The sequence below is a fragment of the Anolis carolinensis genome, chromosome 1 (genome assembly GCF_035594765.1).
Source record: "Anolis carolinensis isolate JA03-04 chromosome 1, rAnoCar3.1.pri, whole genome shotgun sequence".
In the NCBI taxonomy this organism is placed as follows: Eukaryota; Metazoa; Chordata; class Lepidosauria; order Squamata; family Dactyloidae; genus Anolis; species Anolis carolinensis.
In genome coordinates, this window is record NC_085841.1 from 298,910,453 (window position 1) to 298,925,232 (window position 14,780).

A 14,780-nucleotide genomic window follows, 5' to 3' on the forward strand; every position below is an offset into this window, starting at 1 on the left:
TTTAGGAAACTGGAAACACTGTGCTGAGAGCTCATGTAATCTCAACAGAGAGATGATTCTTTGTTGAATTCAGTTTACCAAGACTATAGACTTCTACTTTGCTAATTAAAAAGTACTAGTGCTCTAAATTTGCTGACTATTTTTTAAAAATAGTTATTTTCTGTTGTTCATATGCCTAATATTGTCAAAGTTTAACTTCAGAGAAAAGGATGGGAGAAAGAAAAGTTCACTGGGTTGCTGTGAGTTTTCTGGGCTGTATAGCCATGTTCCAGAAGCACTCTCTCTTGACGTTTCACTCACATCTATGGCAGGCATGCTCAGAGGTTGTGCGGTCTGTTGAAAACTTAGCAAGTGAGGTTTATATATCTGGAAGGTCGAGGGTGGGAGAATGAACTCTTGTCTGAGGCAATTGTAAATGTGTGCATTGGATAGCCTTGCCGCTTCAAAGCTTGGCAGCTTTCCTGCCTGGGGGGGGGGGATTCTTTGTTGGGAGGTGATTAGCTCCTCTTGATTGTTTCTTGTCTGGAATTCCCGTCTTCTGAGTGTTGTTCTCAAACAGACAAGAGTTCTTTCTCCCTCCCTGGATATACCTCACACTTCTGAGGATGCCTGTCATAGATGTGGGTGAAACGTCAGGAGACAATGCTTCTGGAACATGGCCATACAGCCCACAAAACTCAAAACAACTGAGTGGATCCAACCATGAAAGCTTTCAACAACACAAGAAAAGTTCACTTTATTTTAGTTCTAATTAAAAACGGCTTTTGTCATGTCTAGGTTTCAGGCATAAACATCAAACCCCCCCCCCCCCCCAAAAATAATAAACATTATTGATTATTCCAACTCTGTATAAAAACAAAATCAAGAGGAAGAATCATTACTTCCACTCTTGATCTGAAAAGCATTAATTTGTGGAGCTGGGTATCAAAATAATGCAGCTACCCGAATCCCCTCTGCTGGCAGAGCTGAGAATTGTAGTCCAAAAAGTAATTAGATTGGTCCTTATTTCTATACGCGCGGCTGCAGCAACAACAACAACCACCGGGAGCCCCTCTATTCACAAGATCAAGAGAGGCTCCACCTCCAATCACCTTCAAGTGAAAGCACCAGGAAGCTCGCGATTGGCTGCCGCCGCAGCGCATCACGTGAGAGGGACTTTAAACGGGGGCCGTGTCTCCGGCCCCTCACCGTCCCGCCAATCACAGCGCTCCTATTCCCCGCCGCCCTCGCACGCCACGCCCAGTTTCGCCGAGGCCACGCCCCCTTTGCCACATTTTCCTCTCCCCCCAGCGCGGCGTTCTACCTGCGTGACCCAGCACTTCTCCTTCTCCGCTTTGGCTTTGTGCACATAGACATAGAAAAAGTATAGACTGCTACAGCCCATTATCACCTTATAATCAAGCATAGGCAAACTTCGGCCCTCCAGGTGTTTTGGATTTCAATTCCTAACAGCCGATAGCCTGTTAAGAATTGTGGGAGTTGAAGTCCAAAACACCTGGAGGGCCGAAGTTTGCCCATGCCGGCCTTAAATCAACACGTAACCGCCACGCTTCTCCGTTTAAGAATCCTAGCGGGCGTTTTTTGTTTATGTATTTGTTCGTATAAACCCAACTTTGCACTCCCTTGTGGCACTCTAATTTATTTCCCTTCCTAGATCTATGTTCCCAACCGTTGCCCGCCACATCCTTCCTCCCCCAAAATGGTGGCCTAGGACGTTCCGCTTCCGGGTGGCACGGGCAGGCCGGGCTTGAGGAAGATGGCGGCAGCGGCAGGAGTGCCCGGGTGGGGCGGCAGGGGGCTGGCGGGAGCCTCCCTGCGCTGGGGGCTCGGCTTGCTGGTGCTGCTGGGTTCGGCGCCTCCGCCGGGGGCCGCCACCACCCACTGGGTCGTCACCGAGGACGGCAAGATCCAGCAGCAGGTCAGGGAGGGAGAGAGGAGGGCTGGCTCGCGTGTGCGGGCGGTTGGTCGCCTTGGAAACCGTCGCCGTGGAAACGGCTCCCCTTCCTCGCCCCCCCCCGGACGTCGTCCCCCCCCCCGGGCTTGAGGGGCCTGCCGCCCTCTGCTTCGGAGTCCAGCTCTGTCAATGCTCCTCAAAGCGGGGCGCTGTGTGCCAGAGGGAGGGAGGGAGGGAGGTGGCCACAAAGCGAGCGTTGCCCACCTCAGATACCAGCCTCGGGTTGAGTATGTGGAATAATCCAAAATTGTCCACATGGGTGGCTGAGGGAGTGGAACCTTTGCTTTGTACTAGTTGAGTGGGTGAAAGGGGGAGGCCAATGCTTCCCTCAGTCAAGGCATATTTCCAACTGGCCTAAAAATGGCAGTGGTGAAACCACTGCTTAAGAAACCATCACTGCACCCCATGGAAATGGATAACTATCGAGTCTCTAATCTCCCCCGTTTTGGGCAAAATTCTGGAGCGAGTGGTGGCCTCACAACTCTAGGGATTTCTGGATAAAATGGATTACCTAGATCCATTTCAGTCTGGTTTCAGGCCCAGCCATGGAATGGAGATGGCTTTGGTTGCCTTGGTAGATGATCTAGGTAGAGAGCTTGACAGGGGGAGTGTATCCATGTTGGTTCTTTTGGACCTCTCAATGGCCTTCGATAACCAGCAACCATGGTATCTTTCTGGGTCGCCTTGCTGGGATGGCACTTGGAGGCACTGTTTTGCGGTGGCACCATTCCTTCCTGGAAGGTCGTGTCCAGATGGTGGTGCTGGAGGACTCCTGCTCCTCACAACCATTGTCTTCTGGGGTCCTGCAGGGTTCAGTTCTGTCCCCTTTGTTGTTTAACATCTTTTGAAGCCGCTGGGAGAGATCAGGAGTTTTGGAGTTCGGTACCATCTGTACGCAAATGACAGCCAACTCTACTACTCATTTCCACCAAAAGCCAAAGAAGTAGCCCAGATCCTGAACCGGTGCCTGTCGGCTGTTGTCGACTGGATAACGACAAACAAATTGAAATTGAATCCAGACAAGATGGAGGTCAGTTAGAAGGCAGATCAGGATATAGGATGGCAACCTGTGCTGGATGGAGTCACACTCTCCCTGAAGACACAGGTCCGCAGTTTGGATGTCCTCCTGGGCTCATCGCTAAGCCTGTAAGCCTAGGTGTCGGCGGTGGCCAAAAGGGCCTTTGCACAATTAAAACTTGTGCACCAGCTGCGACCATACCTTGAGAAGCCAAACTTGGCTATGGTGGTCCACACCTTAGTTACATCCCATTTAGACAACTGTAACAGGCTCCTTGTGGGGCTGTGCATGAAAAGTGTCCAGAAATTCCAAATAGTTCAGAGATCTGCAGCCAGGTTATTGACAGGTGCTGGACCCAGCAAGCATACCAGTCCCTCATTACAGCACCTACACTGGCTCCCAATATGTTTCCGAGCCCAATTGAAGTTGCTGTTTTGACTTTTAAATCCCTAAACGGTTCAGGCCCAACTTACCTATCAGACCACATCACCTCTTGCCAACCTGCTCAATAATTAAGATCTTCCGTACAGACCCTTCTCGCTTTGTCACCGCCTTCACATATACAATTGGCGACAATGAGAGAGAGAGCCTTCTCAGTAGCCTCCCCAGCTCTTTGGAACTCCCTTTACATTGGGATTAAAACTATCCCTTCCCCTTTATCTTTCAAGAACCAGTTGAAGACCTACCTGTTCAAGCAAGCTTTTGATGAATGAATTCAATTGCTAATGACAGCAAGGTTGATTTGCACTGAACTAAGCGAAATACTATTTAATTTATGAGTCTCCACAATAATTGTAATTGGTTTAAAATGTTTTTAATGCTTAATATTTATTTATGTATTATTTCTGGACATTATTAGGCTTTGTGTGATTTTTGTTTTGGAATTTATGTTAAATGTGCTTTGATTTGTATCGGTGGCGAAGTGCGTTAAAGCGCTGAGCTGCTGAACTTGCAGACCGAAAGGTCCCAGGTTCAAACCCCGGGAGCGGCGTGAGCAGCCGCTGTTAGCCCCAGCTCCTGCCAACCTAGCAGTTCGAAAACATGCCAATGTGAGTAGATCAATAGGTACCCCTCTGGCAGGAAGGTAACGGCGCTCCATGCAGTCATGCCAGCCACATGACCTTGGAGGTGTCTACGGACAACGCCGGCTCTTCGGCTTAGAATTGGAGATGAGCACCAACCCCCAGAGTCAGACATGACTGGACTTAACGTCAGGGAAAACCTTTACCTTTACCTTGTATTGTATTATGTTGTGAGCCCCTTTGGGTCCTGTTGAAGTAGTTCTCAACCTGGGTGTTAGCCACTTTGATTCTCCTTTTAGCGAAGTAAGCGATATATAAACAAATATAATATAATATATGTATGTATATTCAAAAATTGAAAAAGTTAGCTATCTTGTTCATCCTTAGTACAGGTTGAGTTTCTCTTATCCAGAATTTCAAAATACTCTTAACATCTGAAATTGTCCTTGGCACACAGGAAAGGCAGAGTGTTGCCCATATCAGCTTGAGGAACACTACTGTACCCCACTCAGGTTGAGGATCAGAAATAATCCAAAATTGCCGACATGAGTGGCTGATGGATCAGTGTGCCCAAATTCGTATGCAGGAAGAGGAATTCCATCTAAACATTAGGAAGAACGTCCTAGTAGTGAGAGCTGTCCAACAATTGAATATACTGCTTCAGAGTGTGGTGGAAGCTCCTTCTTTAGTGGCTTTTTGGATGGCCATTTTTGGGGGTGCTTTGGTTGTGCTTTTCCTGTATGGAAGAGGGTTGGACTCAATGACTCTGTGCCCTCTTCCAACTCTGATTCTAAGACTTTGTCTCGTGCACAAAAAATATTTTTAAAGTTGTGTATAAAAGTTACCTTCAGATTATGTGTGTGAACTGCATATGAAACATGAATCAGTTTCATTCTAACACCTGGGTCCCACTCCAAGATATCTCATTATGTATATGCAGATATTACAGAATTTGGGGAAAACACGCAACATCCAAAGCACTTCTGGTCCCAAGTATTTTAGGTTAGGAATATTCAATTTGTACTTGGTTCCCAGAGTAATTGTCACTGGAGGTAAAGTCTTTTCTGCTTCTGGCTTAAGCTGAGGTTGAGACTGCATCTCACTCCCTTCCATTATGAGATTCCCCTCCTTATATTTTCTATCTAGCAGACTGTCCATTAAGATTCAGTTGAAAAGCTCTCAAGTAACAGCCTTTCTTTGCTGCTTCTGTGCATCTGATCTTGCAAAGTGCAGGGCCTCTGGACATGGAAGACTTATTTAGTTATGAGATAATGCTACGAGTCCCTTCGGGGAGATGGGGCGGGGTATAAAAATAAAGTTATTATTATTATTATTATTATTATTACGTTAATGTCTGTTAATGTGTCTATTTCTTGTTTTAAAATGGCATAAGATCTTGTTTCTCCCCACATTACATTATGTAAATTCCCAAAATTAATAATGTGTTTCATGAATTTTCTTTCTGTTTATTGTAATCCTTTTGCCAGTTAGTTTCATTAGGTTGATCTAGCATCATGAGAGAAGATGGAAGATGTTTAGTCCACATAAATCTATGGACATCTTTCATGTCTCCCTTTTTTCTAAACTAAAAAGTATGGCCATGGAGAAGCTGCAGTCATCTAATCACTGAATTGTTACTGTCTATAATATTTTAAATCTCTTTCCTAATAATAAACAAGGAAGGGGAGATAAGAGCACTGCTAGATCAGTCTAAAGACCTCTCTAGTCCAGCATTGTTCGCCTACAGGAACAAATCAGATAGTGTGGGATTCAGTGTAAACCAAGAATATCTCCTGTAAAAGATTTTTTTATCTAAAGTACTTTATTGGAAGAGAGCTTTGTGGTTTTAATTTTATGGTTATTCCTATCAGTTTCACTTTTGTTCTCCTTACTCAGCTCTCAGTCTTTCATCATTTCACAAGACAGGGGTGGGTAAAGTGCAGCCACCAGGAATTAAAACTTCATTGCCTCGGTAGCTAATTTTAAAAAATATTGGAAAATATAATTCAGCAGTGGCTGAAGGTCCACACTTGACCTATATTTGCTGTAAAGAATGAAGAAAGTCTTGACAAGACTAGAATGTACAAAGTCCTATTTTGCTGAGGACAGATATATGACCACTCTTAGGTGACGAGTTCTGATAATACCAGTGCTGTTTGTATTGATTTACGTTAGGCATGAGCAAACTTTGACCCTCCAGGTGTTTTGTACTACAACTCCCACAATTCCTAACAATTCCAAAACAATCTGGAGGGCTGAAGTTTGCCCATGCCTGATTTACGTGAAGGTAGTTTAAGTTAGCAAAAGAAAGGGGCACATTTCTCTGAAGTTTAGCCTACGTCATCTAGTATTCATTGGCAGTGTTTGCACCCATGTACCAATCAGGGCTGACCCTGCTCAGCTACCATTATCAGATAGAATCTGGTGCCTTGAGAGTATTCTATGTTTACAGTCTGAAAAAAATCCTTAAAATATTCCCATATAGAATCTTTCTTAAGGTCAGCAGCCATGATATTCTGTTATGTTACATATGAGAATAATAGGAGACTAGACACTGACCAACTTCATTTGTTCCTCTTCCTTTGTTCTATTTTTCTGCTTCACTCTGCTTTTGGCCACCCCACCCTCAAAATACCAAAAATAGCAAGCAAACGTGGAATACCCTGGACTGATGGCAGCTTAGAGCAATTCATTTTCATAAGGTAAAATGAAATGCCTAGAATAGAGCAGTCAGTTTTTGTAAGGTGAAAATGAAATGCCTGTATTTGGCGCAACGAGAGTAAACTCAAATTTGAAACATCATCACATTAGTTCTTAGAAAAAGATTAGAAAAATCTCATTTGATTCAATATACTTGATAGCAAGCCTCAAAGATCTATCATGTGTTGTTCAGATTATTTAATATTAACTATCTTATTTTTAAAGAGAGACTTAACTAGAAACCTCCTTTTGAAAGTTCATCTTTCTAAAGTGTATTAGTAAAGTTTTTAAGGTTTGTCACATGCTGCTTATATCTACAGATGCTATTGTTAGGACACAGTTATGATGTTGAATTCTTGTCTTGGTACTACTTACAATGTTTTGAAAACCGAAAATACAATTACTTTTTTAAAAAATCTACTTTTTTCATCTACATTGCACCAGAGAGAAAATTTGAGGAGCACATTGTGGCAATGCTGATTATGAAATCTTGCGATATAATGTTCTTGGAATGAATCACAGCATGTTGCTTATTATTTTCAAAGAAAATTTTGTGTTCTGTATTAGAAAGAATTGGAATATCCATCAGTTCCTTAAGCAGCAATGGCTAAATAAGGCATTGGATATATTGCTTATACAGTAGAGTCTCACTTATCCAACATAAACAGGCCAGCAGAACGTTGGATAAGCGAATATGTTGGATAATAAGGAGAGATTAAGGAGAAGCCTATTAAACACCAAATTAGGTTATGATTTTACAAATTAAGCACCAAAACATTATGTTATACAACAAATTTGGCAGAAAAAGTAGTTCAATACACAGTAATGCTACGTAGTAATTACTGTATTTACGAATTTAGCACCAAAATATCATGATGTATTGAAAACATTGACTACAAAAATGCGTTGGATAATCCAGAATGTTGAATAAGCGAATGTTGGATAAGTGAGACTCTATTGTATAAAAATCTACTAAGTATGTGCAGTTTGCCAAAAATGTACCTGAAAAAGAATATTATGTGACCATAGATTCATTTTTTTTCTCATTAGTTGTTGTTGCATTATTGTGTATCATAGAATAATAGAGTTGGAAGAGACCTCATCCAGTCCAACCCCCTGGCAAGAAGCAGGAAATTGCATTCAAAGCACCCTTGACAGATGGCCATCCAGTCTCTGCTTAAAAGCCTCCAAAGAAGGGGCTTCCACCACACTCCGGGGCAAAGAGTTCCACTGCCGAACAGCTTTCACAGTGAGGAGGCTCTTCCTAATGTTCAGGTGGAATCTCCTTTCCTGTAGTTTAAAGCCATTGTTCCGCGTCCTAGTCTCCAGGGCAGCAGAAAACAAGCTTGCTCCTTCCTCCCTATGACTTCCCCTCACATATTTATACATGACTATCATGTCTCCTCTCAGTTCTCTTCTGCAGGCTAAACATGCCCAGCTCTTTTAGTCACCCTCCTCTGGATACTTTCCAGCTTGTCAATATCTCCCATCAATTGCGTTGCCCAGAATTGGACACAGTATTCTGACCAAGGCAGAATAGAGGGGTAGCACGACTTCCCTGTATCTAGACACTATACTCCTATTTATGCAGGCCATTGGCTTTTTTTTTACCACCGCATCACATTGTAGGCTCATGTTTAAATTGTTGTCCACTAGGACTCCAAGATCTTTTTCACACGTACTGCTGTCAAGCCAGGGGTCCCCCAATTCTATATCTTTGCATTTCATTTTTTCTGCCTAAGTGGAGTATCTTGCATTTGTCCCTGTTGAATTTCATTTTGTTAGTTTCAGTCCATCTCTCTAATCTGTTAAGATCGTTTTGAATTCTGCTCCTGTCTTTTGGAGTATTGGCTATCGCTCCCAATTTGGTGTTGTCTGCAAACTTGATGATCATGCCTTCTAACCCTTCATCTAAGTCAGTGATTCCCAAAGTGGGCACTACCACCCCCTGGTGGGCGCTGCAGCGATACAGGGCGGTGGTGATGGCACGTATTAGGAGACGGGGGTGGGGCCATGGGAGGGGAGGGGCCTCTTCCCAAGAGCCCAAGACAGGGCTGAGAATCTATACCTCTCCTGAGGCACTTGTTGGGACACAGAGGGTGGAGTTAGGGGCGGGGGCGGGGCCTCCTTCCAGGTTCCCGAGGCAGGGCTGAGCCTCTCCTGAGAGGCCTTTTAGGACTAAAGGGCAGGGCTAGGGGCAGGGCCTCTTCCCAAGAGCGCGAAACAGGGCTGAGTTTCTCCTTAGAGGCCTTTTAGAACTAAAGGACGGGGCTAGGGGCGGGGCGGGGCCTCTTCTCAAGAGCGTGAGACAGGGCTGAGCCTCTCCTGAGAGGCCTTTTAGGACTAAAGGGCGCGGCTAGGCGCGGGGCCTCTTACCAAGAGCGCGAGACAGGGCTGAGTCTCTCCTGAGAGGCCTTTTAGGATTAAAGGGCAGGGCTAGGGATGGGGCTTCTTCCCAAGAGTGCGATAAAGGGCTAAGCCTATTTATACCTCCCCTGAGGTGCTTGTTAGAACTCCTCTAGCCCCACCCCCTGTGTCCTGGCAGGCGCCCTGCCTCAAAGCTCGTAACTCCACCCATCCCAGTCCTGGCTGCCCATTTGTGGCCCCGCCCCCCTCCCAGCCCTGCATCTTGGACTAGGGGAGAAGCTTGGCCCTGCCCTCTTGAGCAGGAGCCACACCTACCCTCTAAGTCACGCCCCCCTTTCCAGGGGGCGCTGAGAAATATTTTTTTCTGGAAAGGGGGCAGTAGGCCAAATAAGTTTGGGAACCACTGATCTGTCATTAATAATGATATTGAACAGAACCGGGGCCAGGACGGAACCCTGCGGCACTCCACTCATGACTTCTTTCCAAGATGAAGAAGACGCATTGATGAGCACCCTTTGGGTTTGTTCACTTAACCAATTACAGATCCACCTAACCGTAGTTTTGCCTAGCCCACATTTGACTAGCTTGTTTGCCAGAAGGTCATGGGGGACCTTGTTAAAGACCTTATTGAAATCCAGTTATGCTACATCCATGGCGTTCCCCGCATCTACCCAACTTGTAACTCTATCAAAAAAAGAGATCAGGTTACTCTGGCATGATTTGTTTTTGATAAATCCATGTTGACTATTGGCAATGATCGCATTTGTTTCTAAGTGTTTGCAGACCACTTCCTTAATAATTTTTTCCAGAATCTTGCCTGGTATTGACATGTGGCTGACCAGACGGTAATTGTTTGAGTCATCCTTTTTTCCCTTCTTGAAGATAGGGACTACATTTGCCCTCCTCCAAGAACTCTCAAAGATTATTGCCAGTGGTTCCAAAATAACTTTCACTAGTTCCTTCAATGCTCTTGGATGTAGCTGATCCAGCCCTGTGGACTTGAATTTGTTTAGAGTGGCCCGGTGTTCCTGGACAACTTGTTTCCTATTTGGTGTTGGATTTCCCCCAATCCTTCGTCCATTCCATGTTGCTGAGGTTGAGGACGGCTTTCTTTTTTTTTTTGAGAAGACTGAGGCAAAGAAGGCATTAAGTAATTTTGCTTTTTCCCTATCCCCTGTCAGTATTACCCCATCTTCTCCTCGCAGAGGCCCTATCGCCTCCTTGTTCTTCCTTTTCCTACTGGCGTAAGCAAAGAAGCCCTTTTTATTGTTTTTAATGTCTCTGGCAAGCCTGAGCTCATTTTCCACTTTAGCCTTGCGAACCTTTTCCCTACAGGAGTTGGCTATTGGTTTGAATTCTTCTTTAGTGATTTCTCCCCTTTTCCACTTCTTGTGCATGTCATTTTTGAGTCTTAGCCCAGTTAGAAGTTCTTTGGACATCCATTCTGGCTTCTTTGCACTTGTCTTATTTTTATTCTTTGTTGGCACTGTTTGCATTTGCACCTTGAGTATTTCATTTTTGAAAAACTCCCATCCATCCTTAACTTCCTTGTCTTTTAGTATTGGTGTCCATGGAATGCTGCTCAGTATTTCCTTCATTTTTCGGAAGTCAGCTCTCCTAAAGTCCAGAATGCGTATTTGACTTAGTTTCGGCCTTCCTTTGTATTGCAAACTGCAGGAGCACATGCCCCTAAGGATCCAGCCACTTCGACTGCATTCATCAGGTCCTCCGTGTTTGTTAGGATGAGACTGAGAGTAGCCGATCCCCTTGTTGCCTCTTTTACCTTCTGGACCATAAAATGTCTGCAAGCCAAGCAAGGAATTTGTTGGACTTTGTACTCTTGGCCGGGTTTGTTTTCCAGCAGATATCGGGATAATTGAAATCGCCCATGACTACTATATCTCTTCTTTGTGCCTGTTTGGTCAGCTGTTGACAGAAAGCTTCATCAAGTCCTTCATCCTGACTTGGAGGTCTGTAGTAGACACCCACGACAAGATCTTTTTGAGTCCCGGTTCCCTTGATTCTTATCCAGATGCATTCAAGCTGGTTTCCCAGATTACAGTCTTGCATTTCTTCTGCAACGTAACTGTTTTTGACATATAAAGCTACTCCCCCTCCTCTCCCCTTTGTTCTATTTCTGTGAAAGAGGTTATAGCCTTCAATGGCTACATTCCAGTGATGGGAGTCATCCCACCAGGTTTCAGTGATGCCTATGACATCGTATGTGTGGTGCTGTGCTAAGAGTTGGAGTTTGTCTTGCTTATTTCCCATGCTCTGAGCATTAGTGTAAAGACATGTAAGCCCCTGTGACCTCCCCTCGAGCTGTTTATTTGGGATTATTGTGCTCTCTGTACTTGGTCCTTGCTGTGTTTGTGCAGCCACATAAGCTTAGTACTCACAGAAAGTCACCTGTTCTAGTTAGGGGCTAGAGACACCTATATAAACCAGTGTTGTCCTGGGTCAGGGCCGGTTCTCAATGGAGGCCCATGAAGCCGCCGCTTCGGATGCAGCCCTTGCTGGGCACACTCGAAGTGGCGGCGGCGGCGGCAACCATTGGGTCGCTCGCCGCGGAACAAGGAAGCACTTGGTATTCTCGCGAGATTTCGGGAGATCTCGCGAGAATACCAAGTACTTCCTTGTTCCGTGGCGAGTGACCCGAAGGTCGCCGCCGCCAGTAAGTTGAGGGGGGCGTAATTTCGGGAGGGGGAGGCTAGGTTTGCTTACATACTGTCCTGGGTTCTTTCCACTTGATTCCAGACTGATTTTTTTAAAGGCACTGTTTCATATAGAAGAAAATTATATCCCATCTTGCAACTGTTTTTCACTGTATCACAAAATGAAATTGCCTGTTCTTCATATTTGGAACAGTGCTAGTTTTAAGCAGTGAGTAAACATTATGCTGCAATCTTTGTGCCATTAGAAATGGAAGATCTGGAAAAGACTCTAGCTGCAGCAAGGCCAACTACCTGCTCCCTCAACCCTTGCTCCTCCCGATTGGTTAGTGCTGGGAGGGACTACGAGATCCCTTAAGGAACATCATTAACAGCTCCTTGGAACAAGGAATTTTCCCAGAGCGTCTTAAAGAAGCAGTGGTTCACCCTCTTCTGAAAAAACCAAGTCTAGACGCCGCCATACCTAGTAACTATCGCCCAGTTTCAAACCTTCCGTTTTTGAGCAAGGTGATTGAATGGACAGTGGCGGGACAGCTACAGCAATTTTTAGATGAGATTGCGGGCTTAGACCCTTTCAATCAGGCTTTCGTTCAGTTCATGGGACAGAGACTGTCTTGGTAGCTATTACTGACAAAATTCGTCGTCAGTTAGACCGAGGCGGATCAGCGCTTTTGGTACTCTTGGACCTTACAGCTGCATTTGACACCATGGACCATGACTTGATGATCCATCGATTGGCTATGTCTGGTGTACGAGGTTTAGCTCTTAAATGGTTCAATTCGTTTCTTCGGAACCGGAGACAGAGGGTGGAGTGGTTAGGCCAAAGCTCTGAGAGCTCCTGCCTTTGCTGTGGAGTTCCCCAGAGTGCTATCCTTTCGCCCCTGTTATTTAACATCTACGTCCGACCACTTGCTGGACTAGTGCGGAGCTTTGGCATAGAGTGCTACCAGTCTGCAGATGATACCCAGCTACTCTTGCATCTCGAACCTGGGACAACCACGATTCCTGAGAACTTTAAGCTGTGTTTCGACACAGTGATGGAGTTGGTTGCGAGCGAATAGACTAAAAGTGAATCTCGCAAAAAACAGAGATACTCTGGCCCGGCCAGCCACCAGAGTTAATCCAGTCACTGCCTGATATCGATGGGGAAGTTCTGGTTCCATCAGCTACTGTTAAAAGCCTTGGGGTTGTGTTGGACTCATCGCTGACGATGGAGGCCCAGATCACTGCCATAAGTGAGCAGGCCTTTTTTCATCTTCGGCAGGCAAGGAAATTGGCATCCTACCTTTCGACAGAAGCATTGGCAACGGTAATCCATGCAACAGTCATCACTAGGTTGGATTATTGTAATGCTTTATACACCGGCCTTCTGAAGATAAAAACCTAGAAGATCCGAATGGTCCAAAATGCGGCGGCCAGGCTGCTAGCGGGATCATCTATAAGATCCCATATTACACCAATTCTGAAACAACTGCATTGGCTACCAATAGAACATCGGATCTCTTACAAGATACTGATCCTGACATTTAGAGTTTGAAATGGCCAAGGACCATTATATCTTAGGAACCACCTCATTCCTTTTTTCCATCAGTGGTCACCTCGATCCTCCCAGGAAAATCTCTTATATGTACTGGGCCCTAGGGAGGTATACCTGGAAGCTACAAGGCGTAGAGCCTTTTCGACCTATGCTCCAATTCTGTGGAACTCATTGCCTCCATATATTAGAGCAATGTCGGAGTTGCGACCTTTTGTAAAAGCGCTCAAGACTTGGCTGTTTGGTTGTGCATTTAAGTAAATCAGATCTAATTTGCCAAATAGTCACTGTTGAATGTTTTTATATTGTGGAATGATATTTTAAATTGTAAGTCGCTCAGAGCACTCTGGTGGAGAGCGACTAATTAAGAAATAAAGTGAAGTGAAGTGATATTCTCTTTCTCTGGCTCTCAGCATTGTGGCCAATTGTCAGTTGCCTCCATCTTGGATAAAAAGGATTGAAGTGTGACACTCTGCAGGCTACATGGTGACTTGTGCAAGATTACAGTTAGTGTAAGTGAGTGGGGCAGCTGCTGTGGCATAGAAGAAGGGACATCAGATGGATATGATAGGATGGGGAGAGATCTGTGACATTGGTGAAACAGGGCAGCAGATAAAACTGCTTACTTGTGGGTGGAGAGGAGGCAGATCCAGAAAATAGCTACAGGACATCATTGTCACTTACAGAAAAAAGGCTGTCTTGAATTTATGTCAGATGTTCCATTCCGAATGTGTCCATCTTGTTTCTCTAGTTTCTGTCTTCGCACCATTGTAGTTGAAACCAGAACTTTGCTTCTAAAAATGCAGTATTGCTCTGTTCTGGGTTTTTTTTTCCTGCGGCTTTTTATAAATTCAGAGCTTAAGCAAGTTCTGTTTGACTGTATGCTGTGGACGTGGTCATTCTTGCTGTCTTGAATCCACCCTCCCCACAAGGGAACTAGTATACTATTTAGGGTTAGCAGAATTGCAAAGGGCTGAAACCCTTTGCTGTTTTGCAGTCTCATTCTTACCCTGCCTAGTGTGACTGTACAGATCTTTGTGCCTCTTTTGTTTTATCTGCTTTGTTTTAAAGGGTTAGGAAGAATATTGGGCATCTGAAACATGTGGGTGTATATTTCTGTATCATCTAGTAAAGGTAATACAAAACCCGGAGGATCAGGTAATGTGGTACAATTACAATACAGGTCAAAGCTGATCAGTGTAGATAGTTTATCTTTCTAAACTGAATCCTGATCTGGGAATGTCCAGGCAAAACATGTTACAGTGATGAAACTAACATGATACTAGGGTAAACAACACAATAATAAGGTTCTTCCTTTTTTACAAAGGAGGTATAACTGTTTTCCAAGTTAAAGCTGATAGAAATACCTCTGGCATAGCAGTCACCATGTGGCAGCTGAGATGCCAGATAACAAAAGTGAGATAAGAAATGTTTAAAAGTAGTAGGCTTAGAAGTACATTGAATGATAGTCTTTAGACATTCCTGGTTTTAAAGATTCTTCATTTTTTTAATG

At 44.6% G+C, this 14,780-nt stretch overlaps 1 protein-coding gene across 5 annotated transcripts in view; it reads left to right on the forward strand.

Moving 5' to 3' along the window:
* Positions 1–1,683: 1,683 nt before the first annotated feature.
* The window catches only part of ttc17 (tetratricopeptide repeat domain 17), an 85,981-nt gene continuing 72,884 nt past the window's right edge, over positions 1,684–14,780 (forward strand). The window contains exons 1-2 of one of the 5 annotated variants that reach the window (XM_016992496.2): positions 1,798–1,918; positions 6,639–6,696. Coding sequence is in view for 2 of the 5 variants with exons in the window: in XM_008105722.2 (XP_008103929.1) it covers positions 1,757–1,918 (162 nt within the window). In the remaining 3 variants the exon portion in view is untranslated. Of the gene's footprint in view, positions 1,919–2,036; positions 2,182–6,638; positions 6,697–7,542; positions 7,970–14,780 lie in introns of those variants that run through there. The other 4 variants (XM_062967904.1, XM_008105722.2, XM_016992500.2 and 1 more) reach the window with 4 other exon arrangements.